Source organism: Cercospora beticola, chromosome 2 (genome assembly GCF_033473495.1).
Source record: "Cercospora beticola chromosome 2, complete sequence".
NCBI lineage: Eukaryota > Fungi > Ascomycota > Dothideomycetes > Mycosphaerellales > Mycosphaerellaceae > Cercospora > Cercospora beticola.
This window is the reverse complement of record NC_088936.1, coordinates 1-21,856: the sequence shown is the minus strand read 5'-3', so window position 1 is coordinate 21,856 and position 21,856 is coordinate 1. Positions and strand designations below refer to the sequence as shown.

General features: G+C 49.9%; 10 protein-coding genes across 10 annotated transcripts; 5 read left to right on the top strand and 5 right to left on the bottom strand.

Annotated features, from left to right (window-relative positions):
• Positions 1–386: 386 nt before the first annotated feature.
• On the bottom strand, positions 387–1,415 carry RHO25_002170 (uncharacterized protein; the record flags this gene model as incomplete). Its single annotated transcript, XM_023604977.1, has 2 exons — positions 387–1,020; positions 1,081–1,415. The coding sequence occupies 2 exons, from the start codon at positions 1,413–1,415 to the stop codon at positions 387–389; spliced, it is 969 nt and encodes a 322-aa protein (XP_023448488.1).
• A 2,792-nt stretch (positions 1,416–4,207) lies between these two features.
• RHO25_002169 (uncharacterized protein) lies at positions 4,208–4,987 on the top strand (the record flags this gene model as incomplete). Its single annotated transcript, XM_023604976.2, has 3 exons — positions 4,208–4,558; positions 4,612–4,846; positions 4,902–4,987. The coding sequence occupies 3 exons, from the start codon at positions 4,208–4,210 to the stop codon at positions 4,985–4,987; spliced, it is 672 nt and encodes a 223-aa protein (XP_023448485.1).
• A 1,839-nt stretch (positions 4,988–6,826) lies between these two features.
• On the top strand, positions 6,827–8,057 carry RHO25_002168 (uncharacterized protein; the record flags this gene model as incomplete). Its single annotated transcript, XM_065602187.1, has 2 exons — positions 6,827–7,716; positions 7,775–8,057. The coding sequence occupies 2 exons, from the start codon at positions 6,827–6,829 to the stop codon at positions 8,055–8,057; spliced, it is 1,173 nt and encodes a 390-aa protein (XP_065458259.1).
• Positions 8,058–8,156: 99 nt separating this feature from the next.
• On the bottom strand, positions 8,157–8,867 carry RHO25_002167 (uncharacterized protein; the record flags this gene model as incomplete). The annotated part of the gene is made up of 1 exon (XM_023604974.2): positions 8,157–8,867. The coding sequence occupies one exon, from the start codon at positions 8,865–8,867 to the stop codon at positions 8,157–8,159; it is 711 nt and encodes a 236-aa protein (XP_023448484.1).
• Positions 8,868–10,043: 1,176 nt separating this feature from the next.
• On the top strand, positions 10,044–11,540 carry RHO25_002166 (uncharacterized protein; the record flags this gene model as incomplete). Its single annotated transcript, XM_023604973.2, has 1 exon — positions 10,044–11,540. The coding sequence occupies one exon, from the start codon at positions 10,044–10,046 to the stop codon at positions 11,538–11,540; it is 1,497 nt and encodes a 498-aa protein (XP_023448490.2).
• A 188-nt stretch (positions 11,541–11,728) lies between these two features.
• Positions 11,729–12,448, top strand: RHO25_002165 (uncharacterized protein; the record flags this gene model as incomplete). The annotated part of the gene is made up of 1 exon (XM_065602186.1): positions 11,729–12,448. One exon carries the CDS (start codon positions 11,729–11,731, stop codon positions 12,446–12,448), a length of 720 nt encoding a protein of 239 aa, XP_065458258.1.
• A 1,335-nt stretch (positions 12,449–13,783) lies between these two features.
• Positions 13,784–15,450, top strand: RHO25_002164 (uncharacterized protein; the record flags this gene model as incomplete). The annotated part of the gene is made up of 4 exons (XM_023604972.2): positions 13,784–13,858; positions 13,913–14,458; positions 14,509–15,116; positions 15,171–15,450. 4 exons carry the CDS (start codon positions 13,784–13,786, stop codon positions 15,448–15,450), a joined length of 1,509 nt encoding a protein of 502 aa, XP_023448482.1.
• Positions 15,451–15,971: 521 nt separating this feature from the next.
• Positions 15,972–16,256, bottom strand: RHO25_002163 (uncharacterized protein; the record flags this gene model as incomplete). The annotated part of the gene is made up of 1 exon (XM_065602185.1): positions 15,972–16,256. The coding sequence occupies one exon, from the start codon at positions 16,254–16,256 to the stop codon at positions 15,972–15,974; it is 285 nt and encodes a 94-aa protein (XP_065458257.1).
• A 69-nt stretch (positions 16,257–16,325) lies between these two features.
• RHO25_002162 (uncharacterized protein) lies at positions 16,326–16,838 on the bottom strand (the record flags this gene model as incomplete). The annotated part of the gene is made up of 1 exon (XM_023604971.1): positions 16,326–16,838. One exon carries the CDS (start codon positions 16,836–16,838, stop codon positions 16,326–16,328), a length of 513 nt encoding a protein of 170 aa, XP_023448483.1.
• A 922-nt stretch (positions 16,839–17,760) lies between these two features.
• RHO25_002161 (uncharacterized protein) lies at positions 17,761–19,357 on the bottom strand (the record flags this gene model as incomplete). The annotated part of the gene is made up of 5 exons (XM_023604970.1): positions 17,761–18,189; positions 18,257–18,507; positions 18,584–18,690; positions 18,749–18,915; positions 19,223–19,357. The coding sequence occupies 5 exons, from the start codon at positions 19,355–19,357 to the stop codon at positions 17,761–17,763; spliced, it is 1,089 nt and encodes a 362-aa protein (XP_023448491.1).
• Positions 19,358–21,856: the final 2,499 nt, after the last annotated feature.

The window sequence follows — 21,856 nt, the reverse complement described above, 5'->3', positions numbered from 1 at the left end:
TGCTCGGCGCCTTTCCCAATTCAACCTGCCGCGCCACAGGTCACATTCGATGATCTCACAGTCACGATAAACGGCTGAGGGTATGCATGTCAGTACGATCTGATTTGCTTAGTGCGTTATGACTACGATCTGTCTGCGCTACAACGCTGCAATTCTTCAGTTGAGACTCTGGCCTTGTCGGCATACATGAGAATGGTCAACTTGTTTGTTCCTACTGCCATTGACAAGATAAGACGCCGAAATTGAATCAAGCCTGCTCGATTGACGTTGACTTGTGGCATAATCTGCCTGCTTGCATATAGCTATGCTATAGCTTTTTGAGCCATATCAATTCGAATGTGTGCAGGGAAGCGGGTGCAGATGTTCCTGCCTATGCATCGTCGTGCCTAACCATCGATCAACTTATGTGGAACTGCCTCCCAATCAAGAAACGCCGCATAGCACAAGTCATCCACATTCAACACATCGACCCCTTCGTCGATCAAAGTTTGCCAAACATAGTTCCGCAAAGAAGTCGGCCAGGATGGCGTGTCCCAGTATCTCGCTTTTAGTCCAGCTCTTTGCGCTGCCGCTACTTGTCTACGAATCAGTTGAACCTGATCGGATGACAAGCTGCCCCGTGTGATGGAACCGATGCTGGAGTGGAAAGATGTACTGGCGTAGTAGCCTCCGTGGCTACTGCAAGGACCGACCTTTGGATTGGTCGCGTTTTCGAAACTGGTGGTGAAATCTTCTAGCTTGTCCAAGGGTACGTCTGTGAAGATTGTGCGATTGTGAGCACTATCCTGTGAGAAGAGGCTGGGCGGTATATCTCCTGTCGCGACCACAGTCACGGCACCTTCGACGAAACGATCATCTTGGCAATAGCTGAGGAAGCCTTGCTCACGGAGATATTCAAGTTCGTCGATGACATGCGCGAGTAGAGCCGATGGATCGGTTTTGAAATCGAGTAATAGCGTGAGTGTCTGATTTGGTGCCATGGGAAATATTCCGGATGTTGTGTTATCATCTGCTGGATTTCTGGTTATGTGTCAGCGTCTTGGGTCACAACAGATGAGGGAAAAGAAGCATTCGACTTACTGTCGATCGAGCAAACCAAGAAGAGGTTCAATGTACAGCTTCTGAAGTGTACGATTCTGTGATAGCTCTTTGTGAAAATGTCCGACTTGTAACGCCTCGTTTGACTCATCTAGCCAAATGTCTGCCTCGACACTTGTACAGCCTGCGTGAATGGCGTCGAACAGCGGCTTGTTTCGCCAGTAGTCGTTGTGTGAGTGGCACGGAATCGGTGTTGTATTTTCCGTAGGCTGGTTGACGCTGTAGGCCTCGCGATCTGGCGTGCAGGCATGCATTCGTTGAGCGTATATCGCTCTCGAAACCGAGTCGTGACCGCGGGTAACCAGTACGAGGTGCATGATGCCGCTGGGCTCTATCAGCGATGGCAATGGCAATGTAAGCTCCTTACTTACAAGCTTACAAAGACCAATGTGGCACAAACACTGATTACGATGCCGATAATCCGACCGTACCTCCATCTCCTTTTACAAGAAGGACTGAGTTGAGGTGATTCCAATTTCCAGCGTTTCTCAGCGCTGCTGGAAAGCTGGAGGTTGTGTTCGAGACTGTCTGCTGAGTCTCGCATCGTGCCAAGTAAAGAAATTCTCTCCATCGATCGCAAATTTATGCTGGAAATGATTGTTGTTGGATCAAGATCAGGTCGAAGTTGTTATTATGATATCGTTGTCACTCGGGCGTAGCAAGAGGGCCCACAAACAAATGATGGAATGGCGATAGCACTAGGATAGATCCTGATCCGTGACATGACGAGCCTCCAACAACGAGCTGTGTCCGCTTCCAACATCCAAGATCGACTCATAGAATTGGCATCACAGCAAACTGGCACGAGACTTGTAATGTGATGTGCTGTCCGAGATTTAGCCCTGCCTATGAACTCCCGTGCGACCAACACGTGCGGATACTCTTCAAGTCTAGATATGCCAACACCGAACCGAAGGATGGCCCTCATGACAGAAATACTGCGAATGAACCTCATCACCTCAAGGGGCCCCTGGCTGTGGTATTCTCGTCAGGGAAGCGGCACTGCCGCCAAAGCAACTCACCGGTTGCTAGCGTATCTGAAGCGACTGTTGCTCGACCGCCAACAGATTCAAGTTGTCAAATCACGGCGCAAGATATACAGAGCTGCTTGAGGCACAGTAGTGTCTGCGTCTTTGGAAGCCTTAGGCTACTGCCAAGACTTAGTCTAGTGGGTCTCTGCGCCACCATGAAGGATCCGGGTGAACATCGCACAACTAACATGTCTGCGGCGTGCCTCATAGATGCAGTACGCTTCAGGCAAGTGTGTTCTAAAGTTGTTAACCATGAAACATTCGTCATGCTTGGAATGTCCCCACAGTTCCAATGTGGAGTCCAGCGCTTGCAACTCGACGACTCAACGTCTAGGGGGCGACGGTGAGCTTTGCGGCACAACAGCAGAAGATGTTGGATCCTGAGACATGAGCAGAAGATCCTTGAATGTCACAATCGTCTTGAATGTTGCCTGTACAGCGGACCATGCATTTTCATCCTTCGCTGCTCTCATGGAAGGCTGTGCAGCTCTCATGGTCGACTGACTTGCCAGCATTCTGTTGTTGGTATGGCACAGCTGATGTTCGTCGAAAGCCCAGAGATTCGCGGTGATGCCGGAAGTCCTGAGACCTAACAGCTGCATCATTGGCGCGGTGTATAAATGCGACGAGCAGTGCACTTCCAATCTTTTGTATCAGCATCGACACACATCTTCTCAGTCTACCCATTCATCACACACCGACACTTTCCATTCACCTCAAAATGATTTTCAACATCCACGCAGTCGCCATCCTGGCTTTGGGAAGCAGCCTCGCCCTCGCTGCTGCCATTCCCGACCCAGAAGCCTCAATTATCGATCGTAATACTCTCACTCGAAGGATTGCAACCAACTCTTGTTCGTCACTTCTGCGCTGAGCACCGAAAGAAACTTTAAGCTGACACTTCCCAGACGCAGCTTGTGAGACCTGAAATACACCAGTCGCATACGCCTCCAATTGACATCGTTATGTTTAGGCAACTGTCCCAACAACTGTCGTCACAAAGCTGGCTCGAGCTGCAAATATTACGGTGGCGTTAGCGACAACTCTGATGTCGTCAGTGGTCGTAAGTCATGATCAAGAGGTGCGCGACTGGACTCATGCTGAAGCTTTCCAGATTGCGTCAGCCTTGCTGGACAACTCACTTGCCAGGCATAGATTTGAGTGACTAGATCGACACTCAGCCTTCTTGCTGAAAATGGAAGGTCGGGGAAGGAAGCGGGTCTGTTGCATGGCGTTCGGACCGCGCGCATTGGCGGGTTTGACATAGGACGTTCGTTATCATAGCTCGATCAATCATTTCGGAACAATGTTATGCCCTTGTGACCGGAAACAGATGTTGCGCATGAGTCGGCCGCTTCTTTAATCACCGTGCGCCCTTAGACTGTTCCTCGCGTTCTTCTGCCAGGCTTGTATTTGATCTCAATCATCCTCGTTCTCGTGCCTCGACCTTTGGAGTCCTCCTCATTCCCGGCTTCGAAGAGTGGTCGGGGCCGCGGCTCGACACCCTGCGTGAGGCCGGAAGGAATAGCGTATCCATCGTGAGCTCTCAGGATAGTATCGCTCACAACGAAATGTCTCAGAGACGCCGCATATCTTGTTGGTGATCCACTTAGAGCAATGTTCCCTGCATCACACATGTTCCTTCGCCGCATCAACCCCCACCCATCGAATCACGAATACGACTGCGCCGGAATGAGTGACGTCGCAGATACTTGGATAAGCGTTCTGATGCCAACAACGATCGGCGAGGTCGGGCAGGCGATATATCGGATCATGGTGACCTGCCTGGAGATTGTGCATGAAAGCTGTTGGAAGTAAGCATGCATCGCAATGATTCGCCACTGTCTGCTTGGGCTCCGCGCGGATAGAGGTGTTGGTACCGGAGGAGCATCGTCGGCCTGGAGGCAGTGCCCCAGTATCTTGTGTCGCGGTGAGTGAGCGTTGAGCATGATAAAGTGGCCAGGTCCAGTCGGTCTTCCAGTTGTTCATCCTACATCGCAACCTCTCTGACTTACCCTCGAACCACTACATCCTCTGCTCACTGCAACATGTTGTCAAGACTCCTCATCGCCGCCGCAATGGCAACCTTTGTGCCATCTTTGCACGCCTCTACGCTCCAAGCGGACTTTTTGCTTCGTCGCAGCCAAGACGCCGTGCACGCTGTGATCAACGACCACAGCGTTTTCCAAGCTTTCAGCGACGCCGGTCATCCAGCGACGGTCCCCGTTGAGGAGTGGCGCAACGACAGTGGCGAAGTATTCCAGTCACACTATCAGTTCGACACTGATGAGTGGAATGCGATGCGTTTTGAGCTGGCGAAGCGCGCTGGCATTGATGAATCTGTTCTCATCATGACCAACTTGACCACTCGCCAAAACTCTGAAGATCCTCCGGACTTCTTTTGCACGAACTTCAACAAGAACCCTAAGGTAAGCGAGTGCGATCGTTGAAGTTGCATCGATGGCTGACAACGCTCCTACAGGTGTACTCAACAACAGCGGGACTGGCCCTGGGAGGAGTCTGCCAGTATTTGGTCGATGGCGGCGCCCTTCTTGGCAAGACCCAGATTGTACGACGCAATGTTCCGGACGTAAACAACAGGGCCGTTGTTGCGATCTTTCGCTACACGTGGTACAATTTGAAATGGGCTACGGTGTCTGCTTGCACCGTGGCGGGGAGCATCGGGCTGAATGAAGCGTGCTCTCAGCCGGCGACAGGTATGTGCAATAAACTGCAAGACATATGTGGCTGCACGACTCTGACGAGAGATAGGGAACGAGGGCGAGCAGCCTGCCACTGCTGGGTTTGATGGCAAAAACGCGGAAGTCGAGATCGGCCTCGAAATTGCTGCTGCTTGAATGAAAATGGTACAATGTGGTACGGGTCGGGGTGATGATGTTGGTAGTCGGGAAGAGGTCGTCAACCATGAGCGATGCACGTCATGAGCGAATAGATATCGATTGAATGTTAGTATTTGTGGTCTTCTGCGCCACCAGCATCTGACTTGTGCCATATACATGATTTCCCGGCCATCCGGAAGCGACTCCGAGGTTTAGTCTGCGTGTGTTGTGTGCTGTTGGCATGTCTCAAGTTAGTGTCCTTCATCAGCTCGCAAATCCAATACGTACGTCAGAACCGCTCCCTTGATTTGTGGACGGCGACTATGCCAGGAGGTGGTTCCTTCGCGCGGCAGAAGTTCAGTGTGATTCGTGTGTAGGAGCAGGGATTGTCTGTGGCACAGCACAGTAGCGCCGCTAGCCCCACGCCCCATAAATAAAAGCCAACCTCGCGACGTAGTTATCAGTAGCAGACGCACAACACTTCATCGAGTATCTCCAACTCATCCCCCAAAAATGAGCAAGCGGCAGAATCGTCGTCCAGAAGATGGTCTCGGTCAGTACAGCTCGATGTCGACAACACCACGCAGCTGACTAATGAGCTCAGATGGCCAGAAGACCGAAACTAGCACAGCACTTCCTGCTAGGTCTCCAGGATATTTGCATCTGTTCTTAGTGTGGGCCCTGGGACATGTCATATGCCAGCTCGCCGAGTTGAAGGCAGCTGAATGGTACCTTGGCCACACAATCAATCCTTTCCAGCTGCCCTTTTGGCAGCAATTCTGGTGGTGGGCCATTGCGGTCAATGGAGGGAATGTATGTCGGGAGTTGTACTGTAGGTGGCGTTGATACAGGTGAATTGTGGATGATCATCAGGTGCTCGACCTTGTGGATGGGACTCGGGCCTGATCACCGAACGAGGCGGGATCGAAGGCGTCTGTGGGCAGGAACTTGTGGTGTGATGCTGGACTGAGACGACCAAGTGTCAGATAGTCAACGTATGAAGTCGTGTAGAGAGCAGACGGGAGATGTGCAGAACGTGCGTTTGCCGAATCGCGCGAGATGCCGAATTTTCCTTCATAGCAATCGAGAACAAAATGCCGTTGCATCGTTGGGCCATCTGGCGGCGAGTGGCAATTCTGCTCAGCTGGCAGAAGATATGCCCTGCTTCGAAGGCCGGCTGATGCTGCCAATTCACGGCAGTGTCGATCAAAGTTCATGCGTTGTTCCAGCTTAAGGTCTGTGTTGGCAGGACTTTAATCTTCGTTCTTGCCTTGTTAGTACGTTGGATGTAAGATTGGCTTTTCCAAGACCAGATATCCTTGCTGTCGCTGAAGCATATTTTATGTCAACTTCACACCACAAGCTCGCTGCCCTCATCAGCAGAGAACTGATTGCGACAGGCGAGACTGGGAATGCCACAGCATTTGATGTCAGCAAAGCAATTATTCTCAGCTTCTTCGGTGGCACACGGATATAAGAGCAGGTCCGGAGCTCGAGGGAGAGCAGGCGTCGCGAACTCGCCATTCCGAGCACGTGCTGGAATGGGCAGGGGAGAGCTTGCTCCTGAGGTGCCCAATATGCGGCTGGAGCCAGTGCATTGTGATGAGCGATTCTCTGGCTCCCAGAGCAAGGCAGCATATGAGATCGGCAGCGCCGCAGCAACAACACTTACCGCCGCCACAAAGGAGGGGAAGATTGGACATTAACAGCGCAACGAGGTGCACCAGCAGGCTTTTCGGTGCCTCAACAGACCCGGCCCGTCTTCACTGACAGCCAGCACAGCTGTATATAGCGCGCGGAGTCGACGTCCCTAGTCTTGCGGTACCGGCCCAATAACACAACTGGTCCACGAAGTCGATGGAACTCCAATTGGTCGCACTGCTGCTCCTCGCCCGTTCGGCGATGTCGGGTTTGGTACGGCGCTCTTCTTGCAGAGAGGTAGTCTTTACAGTCTCGGGCACTGCGCACAATCGTAACATTAGCACTGTGCCCTTCACGGACCTTGAAGCTCTCACAGCTACGTTCAAGGCCAATGATTTCGAGACATTCGAAGTGTCGGGCTCGCAACAAGTCGCCGGATGGTACTGCGAGCCGACCGAGGGGAATTGCAACGAGGGAAAACTGCAAATTTTGAACGCGCCTATCACGGCCAATCGCGAATACTGGACCGCTCTTGGAGGAACAGGATTGACGACACCTCCCAACAAGCCATACAAGCCAGAGTTATATTCCTGGGTTGACTACGCCAACAGGATGGGGTATGCGACGCTGGCGATTGATCATCTGGGTACCGGAAAGAGTTCGCATCCGAATCCTGCAAGTGAAACCCAGAGCCCATACGAGGTCGAATTGTATCATGATCTTGTCAAACAAATCAAGACTGACGAGAAGAACCCACTGGCGAAGACGTTCCAACACTTGGTATACGTGGGCTGCTCATACGGATCGGAAATCGGAAATCTGCTTGCTGCAGTGTATCCAGACGACTTTCAAGAGATGATATTGACTGGTTGGTCCAAGTCAGTGTTGCCTTCTCTGCCCGGAGTGACCGCATTGGGAGCCCAGCCAGCCAGCCAGGTCGATGCAAAGTCGTTTGGAGATCTTGCACAAGGATACATGACGACCCCAAATGAGACGACCAGGACCGAGTCATTTTTTGGAGATCCCAACGTGGTAGACTTTGAGCCGGAGGTTGCACATCTCTTCTTCCAGAGAAAAGACGTGGTGTCCGCGGGACAGTTTGTAAGGTAAATATGCATTGACCTGTCTCCATTTACGGGAAAGGCAGCAGCTGACGATATCCAGCGTGTACGTTGACACCAAGCCGGCACCGGCATTTCGAGGACGAGTCCTCGTACTCACTGGTGAACAAGATCAAGCATTTTGCGGGCCGGGCAGTTCTGCGATCGACCCCAAGCCTGCATGCGGTCATTTGCTCAGAAAATCGGGTGAGCTGTTCCCCAACGCAGAGTACAGCTGGAAAAGCATACCGCGAACTGGACACGCACTGCATCTGCATCAGTCAGCGCAAGAAAGCCTCAAAATCGCTCATGACTTTTTGGGAGGGCACAAATTTGGCGGCGAATGAAATATAAAAGCCCGACGAGAATATGAGTTCCAGCAAGTGCTCACCAGGTCTCTGGGAGTAACGGGAATCCGAGTCCAGCGCATGACCATTCAGTAATGATTACCGCAGGCTCACGCGTAATTCGAGAACACTCAGCTGGCGGATGCGCGTCTCTTCCACTTCCGTTTTGCCATCCTCATTCACGCGCTCCTCGTGCTTGACGACTCTGGATGTCGGTCGTGTTGATGCTTTCACGCTGTCTTCGGCCTCCTTTTGTGCAGATTCGCAGCCATTCGCATCAACGTCTGCCTCCTTCTCGTCTTGCTGGTAGTGCACATCGTCTATGGCGCCGACAGTACCTGTCCGCAAAGTGGTTTGGTATTCGTCCCTCTGCTGGAACCATAAACCAAGCTCCATGACTTTGCTGATGGCCTTTCCCGTGCCCTTCAAGACGACTTGTTCACGCTCGTTGACGTTGCTCTTCGCATTCTCCAGCTCTTTGGCGATGCTCAGAATATCGTCTGCCTCGCGCTCTGATCTGCGTCTCGTCTTCTGCGCGTCCTTGCTGCGTTGGGTCGCTGATTGGACTAATCGCTTGTCGCTGAGGTGAAGGAGTTTCTCGACGCGCTTGACAGCGGACATGAATGGCGTCTTGTTCGACACGTAGATGACCTTCTGCTGCGTCGATCCGGCGTATGGAGAAGGAAGTGCTGGGTGCAGCAAAGGGCGCTTGGTGACTCGAGCGTCTGGCGGAAGGGTTGGCAGCTTTTGGCCAGCATTGCGACGACGCGAGCGCTTGTTGATGCGACCGGTGAGCACCTTTTCCGCCATCGTGGTGGTGTTACATGCTGTTCGACGCGTTGCTGAAGCCGGTCAAGTCAAGAGAGCGAAGCCTTACGATTATCGCTGCCAAGCCCAGCGGGATGAACCCTAACATGATGCAGGCATCCAGGCATCCTTCCTCATCCATCTCACCTCTTTCTCTCTCTGGCCCTCTCACCTGTCATCTCTACTTGAAGGACAGCAGCGACATTGCTGACGGCCTGCGCTCATCCAGTGTGTATCGAAGCACACGCCGACATCGCCCTTGCGCCGCTTCTGGCGGCCGCACTCGCACTTCGATGATCATGCGCATTCGGCGGGATCAGCGTTTTCAAGCCGGCCGAGACTGCTTCTGGCGCGTCCTCCCGACCTGCAAAAGCGAACAAGAGCACACGGAACAATCATCTCCTGAGGCGCTGATGTCCAGCAGACTGCATGGGTTGTATATGGAATCTGTACATCTTCATTCCACCACGCGAGCATTCATAGATCAGCCGATCTCTATACCTCCGAAAGGTTCAGTGGGGAGCTCGACGTGCACCAGCGAACTGCGCCGATGTATTGGTGGAATCGATTTGCCCGATCCGCAGCTCGCGTAGTTGTTCAAGCGACTTTTGGAAAAGTGTCACGCGAACGACGCTTCTGTCCTTCATCAAACAACGCCGACGGGATTTGTAACTCGCATCCGCAAACTGGAGCCCCACGGGCTGCAGAACCTAAAGCTGCTAACATGGCTTCCCCAGACAGATCGGCGTTCTTCCTCCAACGAGATGCAGCTTCGAGCTACCGGCCAAGATATGTCTTTGCGATCTTGGTGGTGCTTGCTGACACGACCACGAGCTTGCGCATCTCTTAACATGCAAAGTCAAAGCTTGGTTATATTGCCATGTGCTGTTTCTCGCGGATTGACCAGAAATGTGTCACGCGCCCCGCGATACTCCACATGCACGATCGCTAACAGACGCATTGGGCGACCGCACCTGTATGCGTGCTCACAACTGACAGAGACGGCAGACGTGTGACAAATTCTCCGGAGCTTGCAGACAGAGGAGCATGGAAGGCTTGTCCTTACTTGACCATGACGATAAATAAAGAGGCCCGACGTGTCGTAAAGGGGCCACACATAGCCATATTCCAGCCATTCGAGACCTTTCCTCCACTACGACCATGCTGTCTCGACCCAACATGAAGCTGGCACTCAGCCTTGCCGCAACAGGTGCTCTTGTGCACGCTGGACCTTGCGACATCTACGCCTCAGGAAATACTCCATGTGTTGCTGCACACAGCACCACGAGAGCACTCTACAACTCTTACAATGGCCCTCTCTACCAAATTTCGCGTGCCTCTGATGGCAAGACCACTGATATCTTGCCTGTCTCTGCTGGTGGCGTAGCGAACTCAGGCGCGCAAGACAGCTTCTGTGCCAACACAACCTGCCTCATCACCATCTTGTACGATCAGTCAGGCCGCAGCAACCACCTTACACAGGCTCCTCCAGGAGGTGCCGCAAGTGGTACAGAAGCCGGGGGCTTCGATCAACTCGCAAGCGCAATTGGTGCGCCAGTGACGCTCAACGGAAAGAAAGTATACGGTGTTTTCGTGCACCCGGGAACTGGATACAGAATCAAACAGGGCAGCGGGGTTGCCACTGGTGATCAGCCTGAAGGCATGTACGCCGTCCTCGATGGTACGCATTACAATGATGCCTGTTGCTTCGATTATGGTAATGCCGAAACCAGCAACCTCGACACTGGCAATGGCCACATGGAGGCGATCTATTATGGTACCAATACCATTTGGGGCACTGGTGCTGGGCCCGGTCCATGGCTCATGGCAGATCTTGAAAATGGACTCTTCTCAGGCGCAAACATCAAGAATAACCCGGCAGATCCTACCATCACCGATCGGTTTTTCACTTCTATTGTCAAGGGTCAGCCCAACCAATGGGCACTGCGGGGAGCCAACGCCGCTTCGGGAGGACTGTCGACGTACTACAATGGAAAGCGACCCAACGCTGACGGCTACAACCCCATGAGCAAGGAAGGATCGATCCTCCTCGGCATTGGTGGCGATAACAGCAATGGTGCCCAAGGTACCTTCTACGAGGGCGTGATGACTTCTGGGTTCCCAAGCGATGCCACTGAGAATGCAGTGCAAGCCAACATCGTGGCGGCTAAGTACACAACTACTTCCTTGAGCAGTGGACCAGCCTTCAACTCTGGCTCTACCATCACCATCCGTGCTACCACGCCAGGCTACAATACTCGCTACCTCTCGCACAGCGGCTCCACTGTCAACACTCAAGTCGTGACTTCATCGAGCAGTACTGCTGCGCAGAACGCAGCGAAGTGGACTGTACGAGCACCACTTGCAAGCCAGGCCACTGGCTGCTTTTCGTTCGAATCCGTCGACTCACCTGGAAGCTTTCTCCGCCACTTCAACTTTGTGCTTCAAGTTCAAGGCAATGACGGAAGCAAGCAGTTCGCAGAGGATTCGACTTTCTGTGGACAATCTGGACTCAATGGTCAAGGCAACACGATCCGTGCCTGGGGATACCCCACGAGGTTCTTCCGCCACTTCAACAATGCTGGATATGTGGCAAGGAATGGCGGACCTCAAAACTACGATACTACGAATTCTTTCAACAATGATGCTAGCTTTGTGATTGGTAGCGGCTTTTAGTTGAGGGCAGTACTTGAGCGTGCCGTTGTCAATGTTGTTATTCCATCAGATAGTGCATCGAATTCAATGAAAATATTGATGATTTGTATTGAATGTCTCTTCAATTCTGTCGGTTCGCGGCCCGCAAAGCCAGCTGAGATGGAGCTTTGCACAACCACAAGATTCACATCTCCCATGTCTTCTTCACCATGACTGTTCTCCGCCATCTTCACCTTCCGAATGTAGTCTCGTACCAACATGCCGCCGAGCTGCAGCACCGTCTCGTCACCAAACTTCTCGCGCACAAAGCAGACGTGAAGCATGTCGTCGCACCACCTCCGACTATCCTCACCGCCGAGTTTCATCCTGTCTACACGTGCGGTCGACGCGAAATCGGCACAGTCAGTGCAAGTCAGCGCGAGTTCTTGACGCAGCCGACTCCTTGGGGCCAAGCCGATTTCCAAGAAGCTCTTCGTGGAGGGCAGACCACGTTTCATGGGCCCGGACAGCTTGTAGCCTACCCGATTATTGACCTGCGACGGCATGGACTTACACCGAGGTGCTATGTGAGACTGCTAGAAAACACTGTCATGGATGCCTGTAAAGAGTATGGTGTGCAAACGAGGACAACAGAGCATCCTGGTGTCTGGGTCAATGACGAGGAGAAGATATGTGCTGCGGGCGTGCATTTGCGGCGGCATATCAGTAGCCATGGCATTGGTTTGAACTTGGATACGGAACTTGGTTGGTTCGAGCGCGTTGTCGCGTGTGGGTTGGAAGGAAAGAGGACAACGAGCTTGCGGGAGCATACTGGGCAAGAGGAGTGGGATGTTGGTGCTGTGGCGGAGCAGTTCGTGCGGCATTTTGGCAAGAGATTGGGAAATGTCGAGCTTCCGGCTATCAGTATCACTGAGGACGATGTTGGTTGAAGGAGATGTGGTACAACAATGGCACAAGCGGCGAAGTCTAGTGCTGAAGATGTTCGTCCGGCTCGGAATCTGATTCGTCTGGCTAGGGATTGCACTTGCGCAGAAGGATGAACAGAGCTGGGCTCCACACGCACACAGGATCCTGTGATGGAAGGAATCAGGACCCGGCATCAAATGCCCTTTAGGCACGCTCTTATTGCTCCTTGTCCGGTCCACCGGATTCGCAGCCGGATCTCGCTCGCAAGGTCGCTCGATCGTTATGCCGTCGGCATCTGGGCATCCGAAACATCCCAAGAAGACGGGCTATGCGAAACTGCGCTCCGTGCAAACTTCTTTGAGCAACGACACAGCCGAATTACCAAGGTTGGTCGCTCAGTCTGCTTTGCGATTGCAGGACGCTGCCCGGGCGATTCTTGGCGTCGGGAGATTCTTTCTCACTCGGGCGATTTCCGACCCTGCATTTTGCAACCTCACCAACGGCACAGCGCCAAATGCCATCTCACGATCTCCAAAGCTTGCGCATCGAGCGCGTCATCCTCATCGTCTTGACGAGGATCTTGGATCATTCTGCCGAGAACGATTGTCGACAGGGAAGCGAGCTCCTACGACGACAGATCTCAGTCTGACTGTAACGAAGGTACGCTAGCGATCAAGCGGCGCTGCCTCTACACCTCGGCTGCATGTACCAAGAATATGCTCATGCTACCTGTGAGTGCTGGATCTTGACTGGCCAAGTCCCAGTCAGAAAGCCCTCAGCACTTCAGGCATTCCGTCGTTCAAGCAAATGGGAACGAGTCATTATGCGAGCAATACTACGATTGCCGAATACGATCGCTCCCTTTGTAACCCACTGAAGTACCGGGACTCAGCTCAAGAGATAACATGATTGGTGCAATGGCACAATGCATTCTCTGTTCGTACCCACTAGCAGAATAGCGCTGAAGGGAGAACTGGCTCTCCTGGGATCCCATCATACATCGTAAAAGTCTTCGGGAGTGGACACGCGTTGCTGTTCTGTGAGAAGACCCAGGGTCGTGTCCAATGATACAAGTCCCGCCTTGTGCCGTCATGTCATGGTCTGCATTCCGATGCCCAAGGTGTCGTATATTCAGCCGTCATCTTGACTTCTGCGGGGCTGTTACTTCGTCACGTCCGCCTTTGCACAGAGCGAGTTCCAGCAGCGTGTAGCGCGAACCGTCCGATGTCCGCGTGGAATGCAGAGGCCCTTGAGGGTATAAGATGAATACGTGGGCAACGCTCACTGCCGAGAGCGTCCTCGAAGACTTTGTAAGCTGCACTTGAGTTTTCAGTCACGACGATAATTTGAATGTCAACATGCTTCCAAGCACATCCCTCGCGCCCACGCTGACAGCGGCGGCCTCGTTCTTCATCATTGCGCTTTTGATCTTGGTATGCAGACGAAACTGGTAACTCTGGACTTCCATGAGACTGACATGATCTCAGTTACTGCGAAGATTCTTCACATCGCCTTTGAACGGGATTCCAGGACCATGGTGGGCTAGACTCTCGGATCTTCCGCTCTTTTACAAGTCAGCGGTATGCCTGCAACAAGCACAGACTGTGGAAGAGCTCCACCGCAAGTATGGATCAATTGTTCGCATTGCTCCGAATGAGGTCGCCGTCTCTTCTCTGGCGTCCTTCAAAGTAGTGAACAAAATTGGTGGCGGGTTCGTGAAGTCGCCTTGGTACGAATACATTGGACCGACCGAGAAGAACTACCCGCCTGCAGGACTGTTCCAACAGAACGATCCCCATAAGCATGCCATGACAAGGAAACTGTTCGCCCGTGGGTTCACAGCTGCGTATTTAAGAGCTGAATGGGAGGATATGGTTCGAAACAAGACAGCCAAAGCTGTGGAAGGTATTGCTCAAGACGCTCGAGACGCACGGGGTGTATGTGACGTGCGACGATGGTTGACTTTCCTGGCCAGCGACGTCATAAGCGAGCTGATGTTTGGGGAGTCGCTCGGCGGGCTTGAGACGCAAAAGGTGTGCTGTTCCGCATTATTACACCAACAGATGAGACTGACCACGATCAGATGCATGCCTTCTTCCACGAAGTTCGCTCCTCGAACTTGGCGTCTCTGCTATCATACCATTTGCCTCTGGTCTATTCAGCTTTGAGCTGGATACCTTTGTCAGCGTTAACAGACTTCTTCAACGCTTGGAAATCTCTACTCGACATCTCCTCGATCGCGTACAGGAACAGTCTCAGCAATGCGTCCAATAAGAACATTTTCTCCGGAATCCTGGCCAAAGCTGAAGAGGACGATGAGGCTCTCACGCCCATGCAAGTCACCGTCGAGGCCGGCTCTTTCATCATCGCTGGCAGTGAGACCACCTCGGAATCACTGACTTACCTGATCTGGGCTGTGCTTAAGCGACCGGAAGTGCAGAATGAGCTGCAGCAAGAGCTCGCGAAAATAGACAGCGGGGCCAGCGATGCCGAGCTGGAGAAACTGCCTGTCCTGAACGCTGTTATCAAGGAAACCCTTCGACTCTATGCTGCCATTCCCATGCCTGAACCTCGAGTCGTGCCAAAAGGTGGCGTCACTCTTGAACGACAGTTCCTGCCAGAGGGCACAGTCGTCAACACTACGCCGTGGGTGTCACATCGAGATTCCGCCATTTTTCCCGACCCAGAGAAGTATGCTGACCACTCGATCTCATCAATCGTACACCCCACTGACTTGATGATCAGGTTCGACTTCCGACGTTGGCTTCCCGACGGCTCAGCGACTCTTTCGCCGGATGCTCGAACTGCTTGGTGGCCTTTTGGTGCTGGCAGTCGCACTTGTATCGGCCAGCATCTTGCAATGATGGAGATGAGACTCGCCACAGTGCTGTTTTTCAAGAGGTTTGCCGGAGCCAAGCTAGCATCAGACACGACCGATGATAGTATGATTATGAACAACTATGTGGTCATCTCCCCGAAGAGTGGGAAGATGAAGGTGGATTTCTCGAATGTGAGCGGTCTGTAAGCACGGATGGGAGCACAGGTGGCACTGAGATCGGCGTGTCTTCTACTGATCGTCGTCGAGAAGGAGTTGTAGAATGATCGAATATCGAGAGTCTGCCTTGGTTAGCGTGGACGTTGTACCTGATGTAACACCGGGTCTGTTGTCCCAACGACAGCTCATCCCTATACCGAAACTGATACAGCCCGGGGTTTCACTCGATCACGCACAGCTAATAATAGCAGCAGCACCATCGACTCAGCAGGACATCGACTCAGCATGCTTCCACAAGCAACTGTGCCAACTGAGGATAGCCAGTAATGGGCACGTCAATCCGCCCATTGCCCTCCCAGACGGGTCAACGTTCAATGTGTCCATCGCAACTCTGGATGCACTTGATAGTCTGTCTCTCGATTCTTGTGAAGCATTATTGCCGCGAGCTACGAGGCATCCGCTACATTACGAGACCCTGGCACAAAGCGATTGGGCAATCCTTCCGCCAAGCAGCAGGTTCTGCTTCCACGTGCGAGGGAATGCTGAGCAGCTCAAGCCTCGGTCGCCAGAAATTCGAGTCGTTCCTTCTCGCGGATGGCACAAATGTCGGAAGATCCATGGCAAAGAGTTGGGCTGTCAAGGCCAAAGTCGTTCCAGATCATATCAGGTTTCACATGGTCCATAGCTTCCATTTGCTTGGCGAGCCACCTCTTGGAGCCTTCCTCGTGATTGAACTGCCCGAGGAGCTTGCGCAAGCTCGTATCGCTCTGCTGAGGCGCAAACCCGAAGAAGCCATTTGTGTTGTAGGCCTGATGCATTGCAATCATAAACTTCATTCCGTTATTTCGCACAAGCTTTTCAAAGATGCAGACAAAGTCCAACTTTGGGCCAAGCCTGGCCGAGTTTCATTCGTTGAACTTGCTGTCCCACAACGCGTAGCCATCGTGGTGCTCTGCAACTGGACCGGCAAACCTTGCTCCCGAAGCCTTGATCACCTCGATCCAGTGTTCGGGATCCCACTCGCCCCCTTCCGATGATCGGACTGGCTTGAACTGTACCATATTGCCTTCCAGGTCGGGGCTACCGAATGTGAAATTCTGGTATCCAAAACCTCCCTGCACACTGGGATCCCCGTAGGTGGCGCGATGGTGTTGACCCATGTCGTTGTTGGCATCATACATGAAACGAGGATACCATTCGAAGCCATATTCTGGCACCGAGAAACCTCCCCAGTGCCAATAGATCCCGAATTTGGCGTCCTTGAACCACTCTGGCGAAGGCTTGTGCTGGTCTGTTGACTCCCATGTCGGCTCAAAAGGGCCTGCTTGACGCTTGGTCGGGCTTGCAATGCTATAGTGAGGCAACGTGAGCAAGACAGCTGCTGCCGCAGCACTGATCGTAGATGCTTTAGCAATCATGCTGGATCTAATGTGCTGGGAACCACGAGAAAGCAGGAAGTGATCTGACCTCGATGAGAGTGATGAATGTGAGTTCGACGTCCCATAATCTCTTCTTATGTTGGCTACCAGAAAACCCCACATGACATGTTTCTTGGGCCTCGTATCTGCGAAGGATTCTGTCTTCGATGATCATCATCGTTGCTCCGCATTTCTCCAGACTTGCCCCGCGTGACGGTGATGATCTCGCGCAAGATCGGATGCCCGTGTCTATGGCATGCGGTAGAAAAATAGAATGCCTCGAGTGACCGCAGAACTAGGAGCAGCGCTATTGCATAAGGAGTAAGAGGAAGGGTCAGCCAAGCTCGGGTATATCAGAGCCAAGATTGGTGGCTGAATTCCAAGAATACCCGTCGGATATTCGAGTACTGCCGATTTTCCATCGCGGCTGTAGGTGTTAATAAGCTACTATCGCAGGAGTGAGACTTCCGCAGTCACTTGGCCCATAGACCTAACGCGTGCAAGGTGAGGACGCCATCCTCAACGGGTTCACTCCAGGCGGGGAATGTCGAAAGCCTAATGTAACTTAGCGAATGTAGTGAGCGAACTGACAGCATCTCATAGATCAAAGTGCGAGTACGACAGTCTTCCAAGGTGCCGTTTTGCTGCTGCGATGATGATGTAGCATGAAGGAGAGCGCACCTGCTTCCCATGTCATGCTTGCTCATGTATTCATCCCCTCAGAGCATCGTGATTCATGTTGCAGTGGAATAGAGCAAACAGTGTCTCTCTGCCATTTCAAGATCCGGCTTTGCTCATTCGTCGACGGTCTGGGTCTTGACAAATGCGAACAACTTGGTCAATACGGCGATTACCACGTACATAGCACTACTAAACATCCTGAGACTCTTCTGTCACAAGAGGCTAGCAGCTCTCCGTTCCTTTACCCGTCGACATTGAACACAGCGCGCGCTTGACTTGCTGCATTCGTAGCATGAGTTCCATCGGCAATCATGCGAGCAACCTCAGCGTCGTCGTGCGGAGCTCGCAGCTTGCCCGTCTGCTTGAAGTCTCCGTCTCTCGGTCGAGCCAAGGTGATGCCTGCGCGAGACTCCCCTGACGTACCACCTATGCCGGCCGTCGAGGTCCGGAATCCTGTCAAAGACTTGTCTCGCTCAGATAGCTTGGCTTCAGTCTCATGATCTAAGCCAAGGAGAGCATTTTCTTTAGGGCGAATGCCTTTGTTGCAGAAAAGGGACAAGATCACGGGACGCTCGCCGCTTGTCTCATTGTTAGGACCGGTACCGTGCCAAAGACGGCCCTCGAAGCAGAGCGCTGTGCCGGCAGGTGCCTCAGCAGCTATGGATCCCTCCTATGTCCCAAAGCATGTCAGAATCTCTCTATACTGTCCGCATCAGTGGACGAGGTTGAGCACTCACTGTCGAGAACATGTTACGAGGTCTAACATTGACGAGATGCGAGCCTGGAAAGATTCGTGTTCCTCCATTCTTCTCCGTCATGTCAACCAACAACCAAGATATGTTGAGAGCGACTGGCTGGCTCCGTCCCGCACCCATTACACCCGAATCCCAATGGAGAACCTGCGGGTGCCCTCCAGGGCGTGCTATATTGGCATTGTAGCTCCAGAGCAGAGGATTGTCGCCCAGATACCATGCTGCGATTGCGTCGACTAGAGGATGATTCATCAGGTCATGGAACTCATCACCTTTGTTGTACACAGACTCGCTGGTTTGGCCTAGACGGACCTCCATCGAAAGTTGCAACACCAGCATTTCGCTCTCCGGCAGCTTGTTCCTGAACAGCCCTCTTTAAGATCGCGACCTGCTCGCGTGACAAAGCGTTCTTCACCAATCTGTTGCGAGACAGCGTAACAAAGACCTGCAATCGTCTTGGCGTCGCGGCTGACTTACCCGTAGCCCCATCTCCTGATGTCTCTTCGGACCTGATCGATATCTTCAGTTGGCTTGGGAAGCTCGTCAGGATTTAGGTCTTTCTCCGGCGTGGGCGGCTTGTTCGGATTGGGGGTCAGTAAATCCGCGAACTGGACCGCCTGAATTACGGCGCCCTTGCGTTGGGACTGCAGAAACACAACGGCTTGTGGATCTTCTCAGAACCCCGTGTGAAGCCACTCGATCTGTTCAGGCTTGATCGTGATCTCGAACGCTGGAGCCGGCCCGTCAGGTGGAGCAGTCTCCCGGAACTTCACTAGAGAAGCCCGAGCATCGATCCAGATTGGTGGCTCCGTGAAGACGCCATCCGCAAGTGTGACACTGAAGACAGATTTGAGCTCCCCGAATACCTGGCCAAAATACGTATAAGCAACAAGGGAGATATCCTGAGCCGAGCCACCGAGACTCGCAGCAACTAGGACGATCAATTCTTACCTGCAACTTTTCTTTCAAGATTTCTCGTGCGACTTGCGACTCCGCAGCGAATCGTTGAACAGTGGGCTTGCCATATGAGATGTTGCTGAAATCGAGCCCGGGTGTAAGCGCGGCAGAGGGTGCTGGCATCGACATGGTCACAACTCCACCGATCAAATCGGACTCAGAACTGTAACGAAGGCTGAGATTGAGTACGCGAAGGAACTGAATAACACCGCATCAGCGCGCAGGTATATCAGTCGCCCAAGAAGCAGGTCGTATGTCTTTTGGATGTTCACCCGGGTTTATGCCATGCGAGCAAAGCGACGATGCAAATCCATGACATTGAACATGCATATTAGCGTTGACGATAGAGGCGAAGACATCCGGTACGTAGCTGGGCTGACGACAAGGCAATCGAGACAGCCAAGTCCTCGCTTCCGGAGCGAACGGTACGCAGGGCTATGCGATCCGATACGATATAAAAGACTAACACCTGACGTGTTGTGCGACGAAGTGTAGAGTATAGAAGTGGGCCCCGCGTAACCTATAGACCCGCGTAAACCTATAGTTTTCCGGAAATTCGCACCCTTATAACTCGCGCAAACCTTATCGTATAAACATAAAACTTGAAATAGGGCTAGTATATAGAGTAAATAGAGGATCTATATAGTATCTAGTAATAAGAGTCTATATTAGATCTAATAATAAGAGATAAAGTTTTAGTACTAATAATTCTTATTAGAGAGTTCTACTTTAATACTATAGAGAAACTAGAGTTTTAGAAGCTTATAGTATACTTTAGACTATATATTTTTAGTCTAGAAATAATACTAAGCTATAAGTATTCTATATTCTATAAAATAATTAATATAGAGTAATAAGTTATTAAGTTTACTCTATTTATACTTCTAGAGTAATAGAGTAGAAGAACTATAGATTAAAGACTAACTATAGTTATATATATCTATAATAAGCTAGATTATAGTATAAGTATAGACTATATACTCTATATATATTTAAGAATAAAATAAATAGAAAGGAATTTTATAGAAGCTTAAAATCGATTATTTATAGTAGGCTATATATAAATACTTAGTATTAGAGCTATCTAGAGACTCTATAGAGTCTATAAAGTATAATTAGCTACTAGAAATAGAAGTAAAGTATATACTATACTTCTAATTCTACTAAATTTAAGAAATTCTAAAAAATAGTAAAACTATAGATTATATAGTCTTTTTAGTAATAAATAAACTAATAGATCGTTAAATCTAGTAGATATACTATATTAGTATATATAGTAATACTAATTAAGATATATTTTTAGTAGGCTATTAATATAAAGAAGTAATAAAACTAATTCTAATTTTTATAAATTTATTATTTCTATATTTAATAGCTTAGAGTATAATTTACTTATTACTTATTTACTTTCTTTTAGACTACTTAGTACTTTAGAGAAACTAATAATAGTATAATAAATATAACTAATAGAAAAATATAGAAAAGTTTCTAATAATAAAAAATTTTATAAAAATATTATAAATATATACTTAGCTCTTTACTATATTATTATATTAGTTTATAGAGATAAAATATAGTAAGTCTAGTTTTATATACGCTTATAAAATATAAATATTTAACTATAAATAGTAGCCTACTAATAATTTTAAGTATTTCTTATTTTCTAATATACTAGTTATATAACTTAGTACTATCTTATAAAATAAGTCTAAATAGGTATTTTAGTCTTCTAATAATCTATATATAGGAGTATTTACTCTATAGCTAGTCTAGTACTTAGAGAGCTTAAGTTTTAAAAATAAATAATAGTTATACTTTAGAAATACTATTTATAGAGAATATAAGTTATATTACGGTATATATACTATATAAGTAGAGCAAATAGTCTATAAACTCTCTATATAAGCTATTAAAGTATTAAATATAGCTTGTTTAAGTATACTATTATCTAATTCTTAGAAATTAGCTTAAAAACTTTATTACTAGATATTAATCTATATAGTCGTATATTTATATATATTAAGACCTAAAGTATATAGATATAGTATAGAGAGGCTATATATTTAAATTTTAGGTTTATAGCTCTTATAGTCGGCGAGATATTATACTTTCGATTCCGGCTAAAACTATAGGTTTATATAGATCTATAGATTATATAGAGTATACTTCTAAACTTAGAAGAAGATATAGTAGTACTATATATCTACGAAGTATAATATATATAAAGATATATATAATAATAATTCTAAGTTTAAGAGTACGAAATAGATATATATAATAACTATAGAAAGAGTATACTATAAGATATACTAGAGACTATAGACTAGGTATTAGTATAGAGTAGTAAACTACTACTTTATTCTATCTAGAAAGATAGCTTATAGATTATCTAATAGATAATACTAAGCTAGTATAGTATATTCGTTTTTTAGAATAGAATTTTAAAACTAGCTAGAAGGCCTAAGTTAAGGGTTAGGGTTAGGGTTAGGGTTAGGGTTAGGGTTAGGGTTAGGGTTAGGGTTAGGGTTAGGGTTAGGGTTAGGGTTAGGGTTAGGGTTAGGGTTAGGGTTAGGGTTAGGGTTAGGGTTAGGGTTAGGGTTAGGGTTAGGGTTAGGGTTAGGGTTAGGG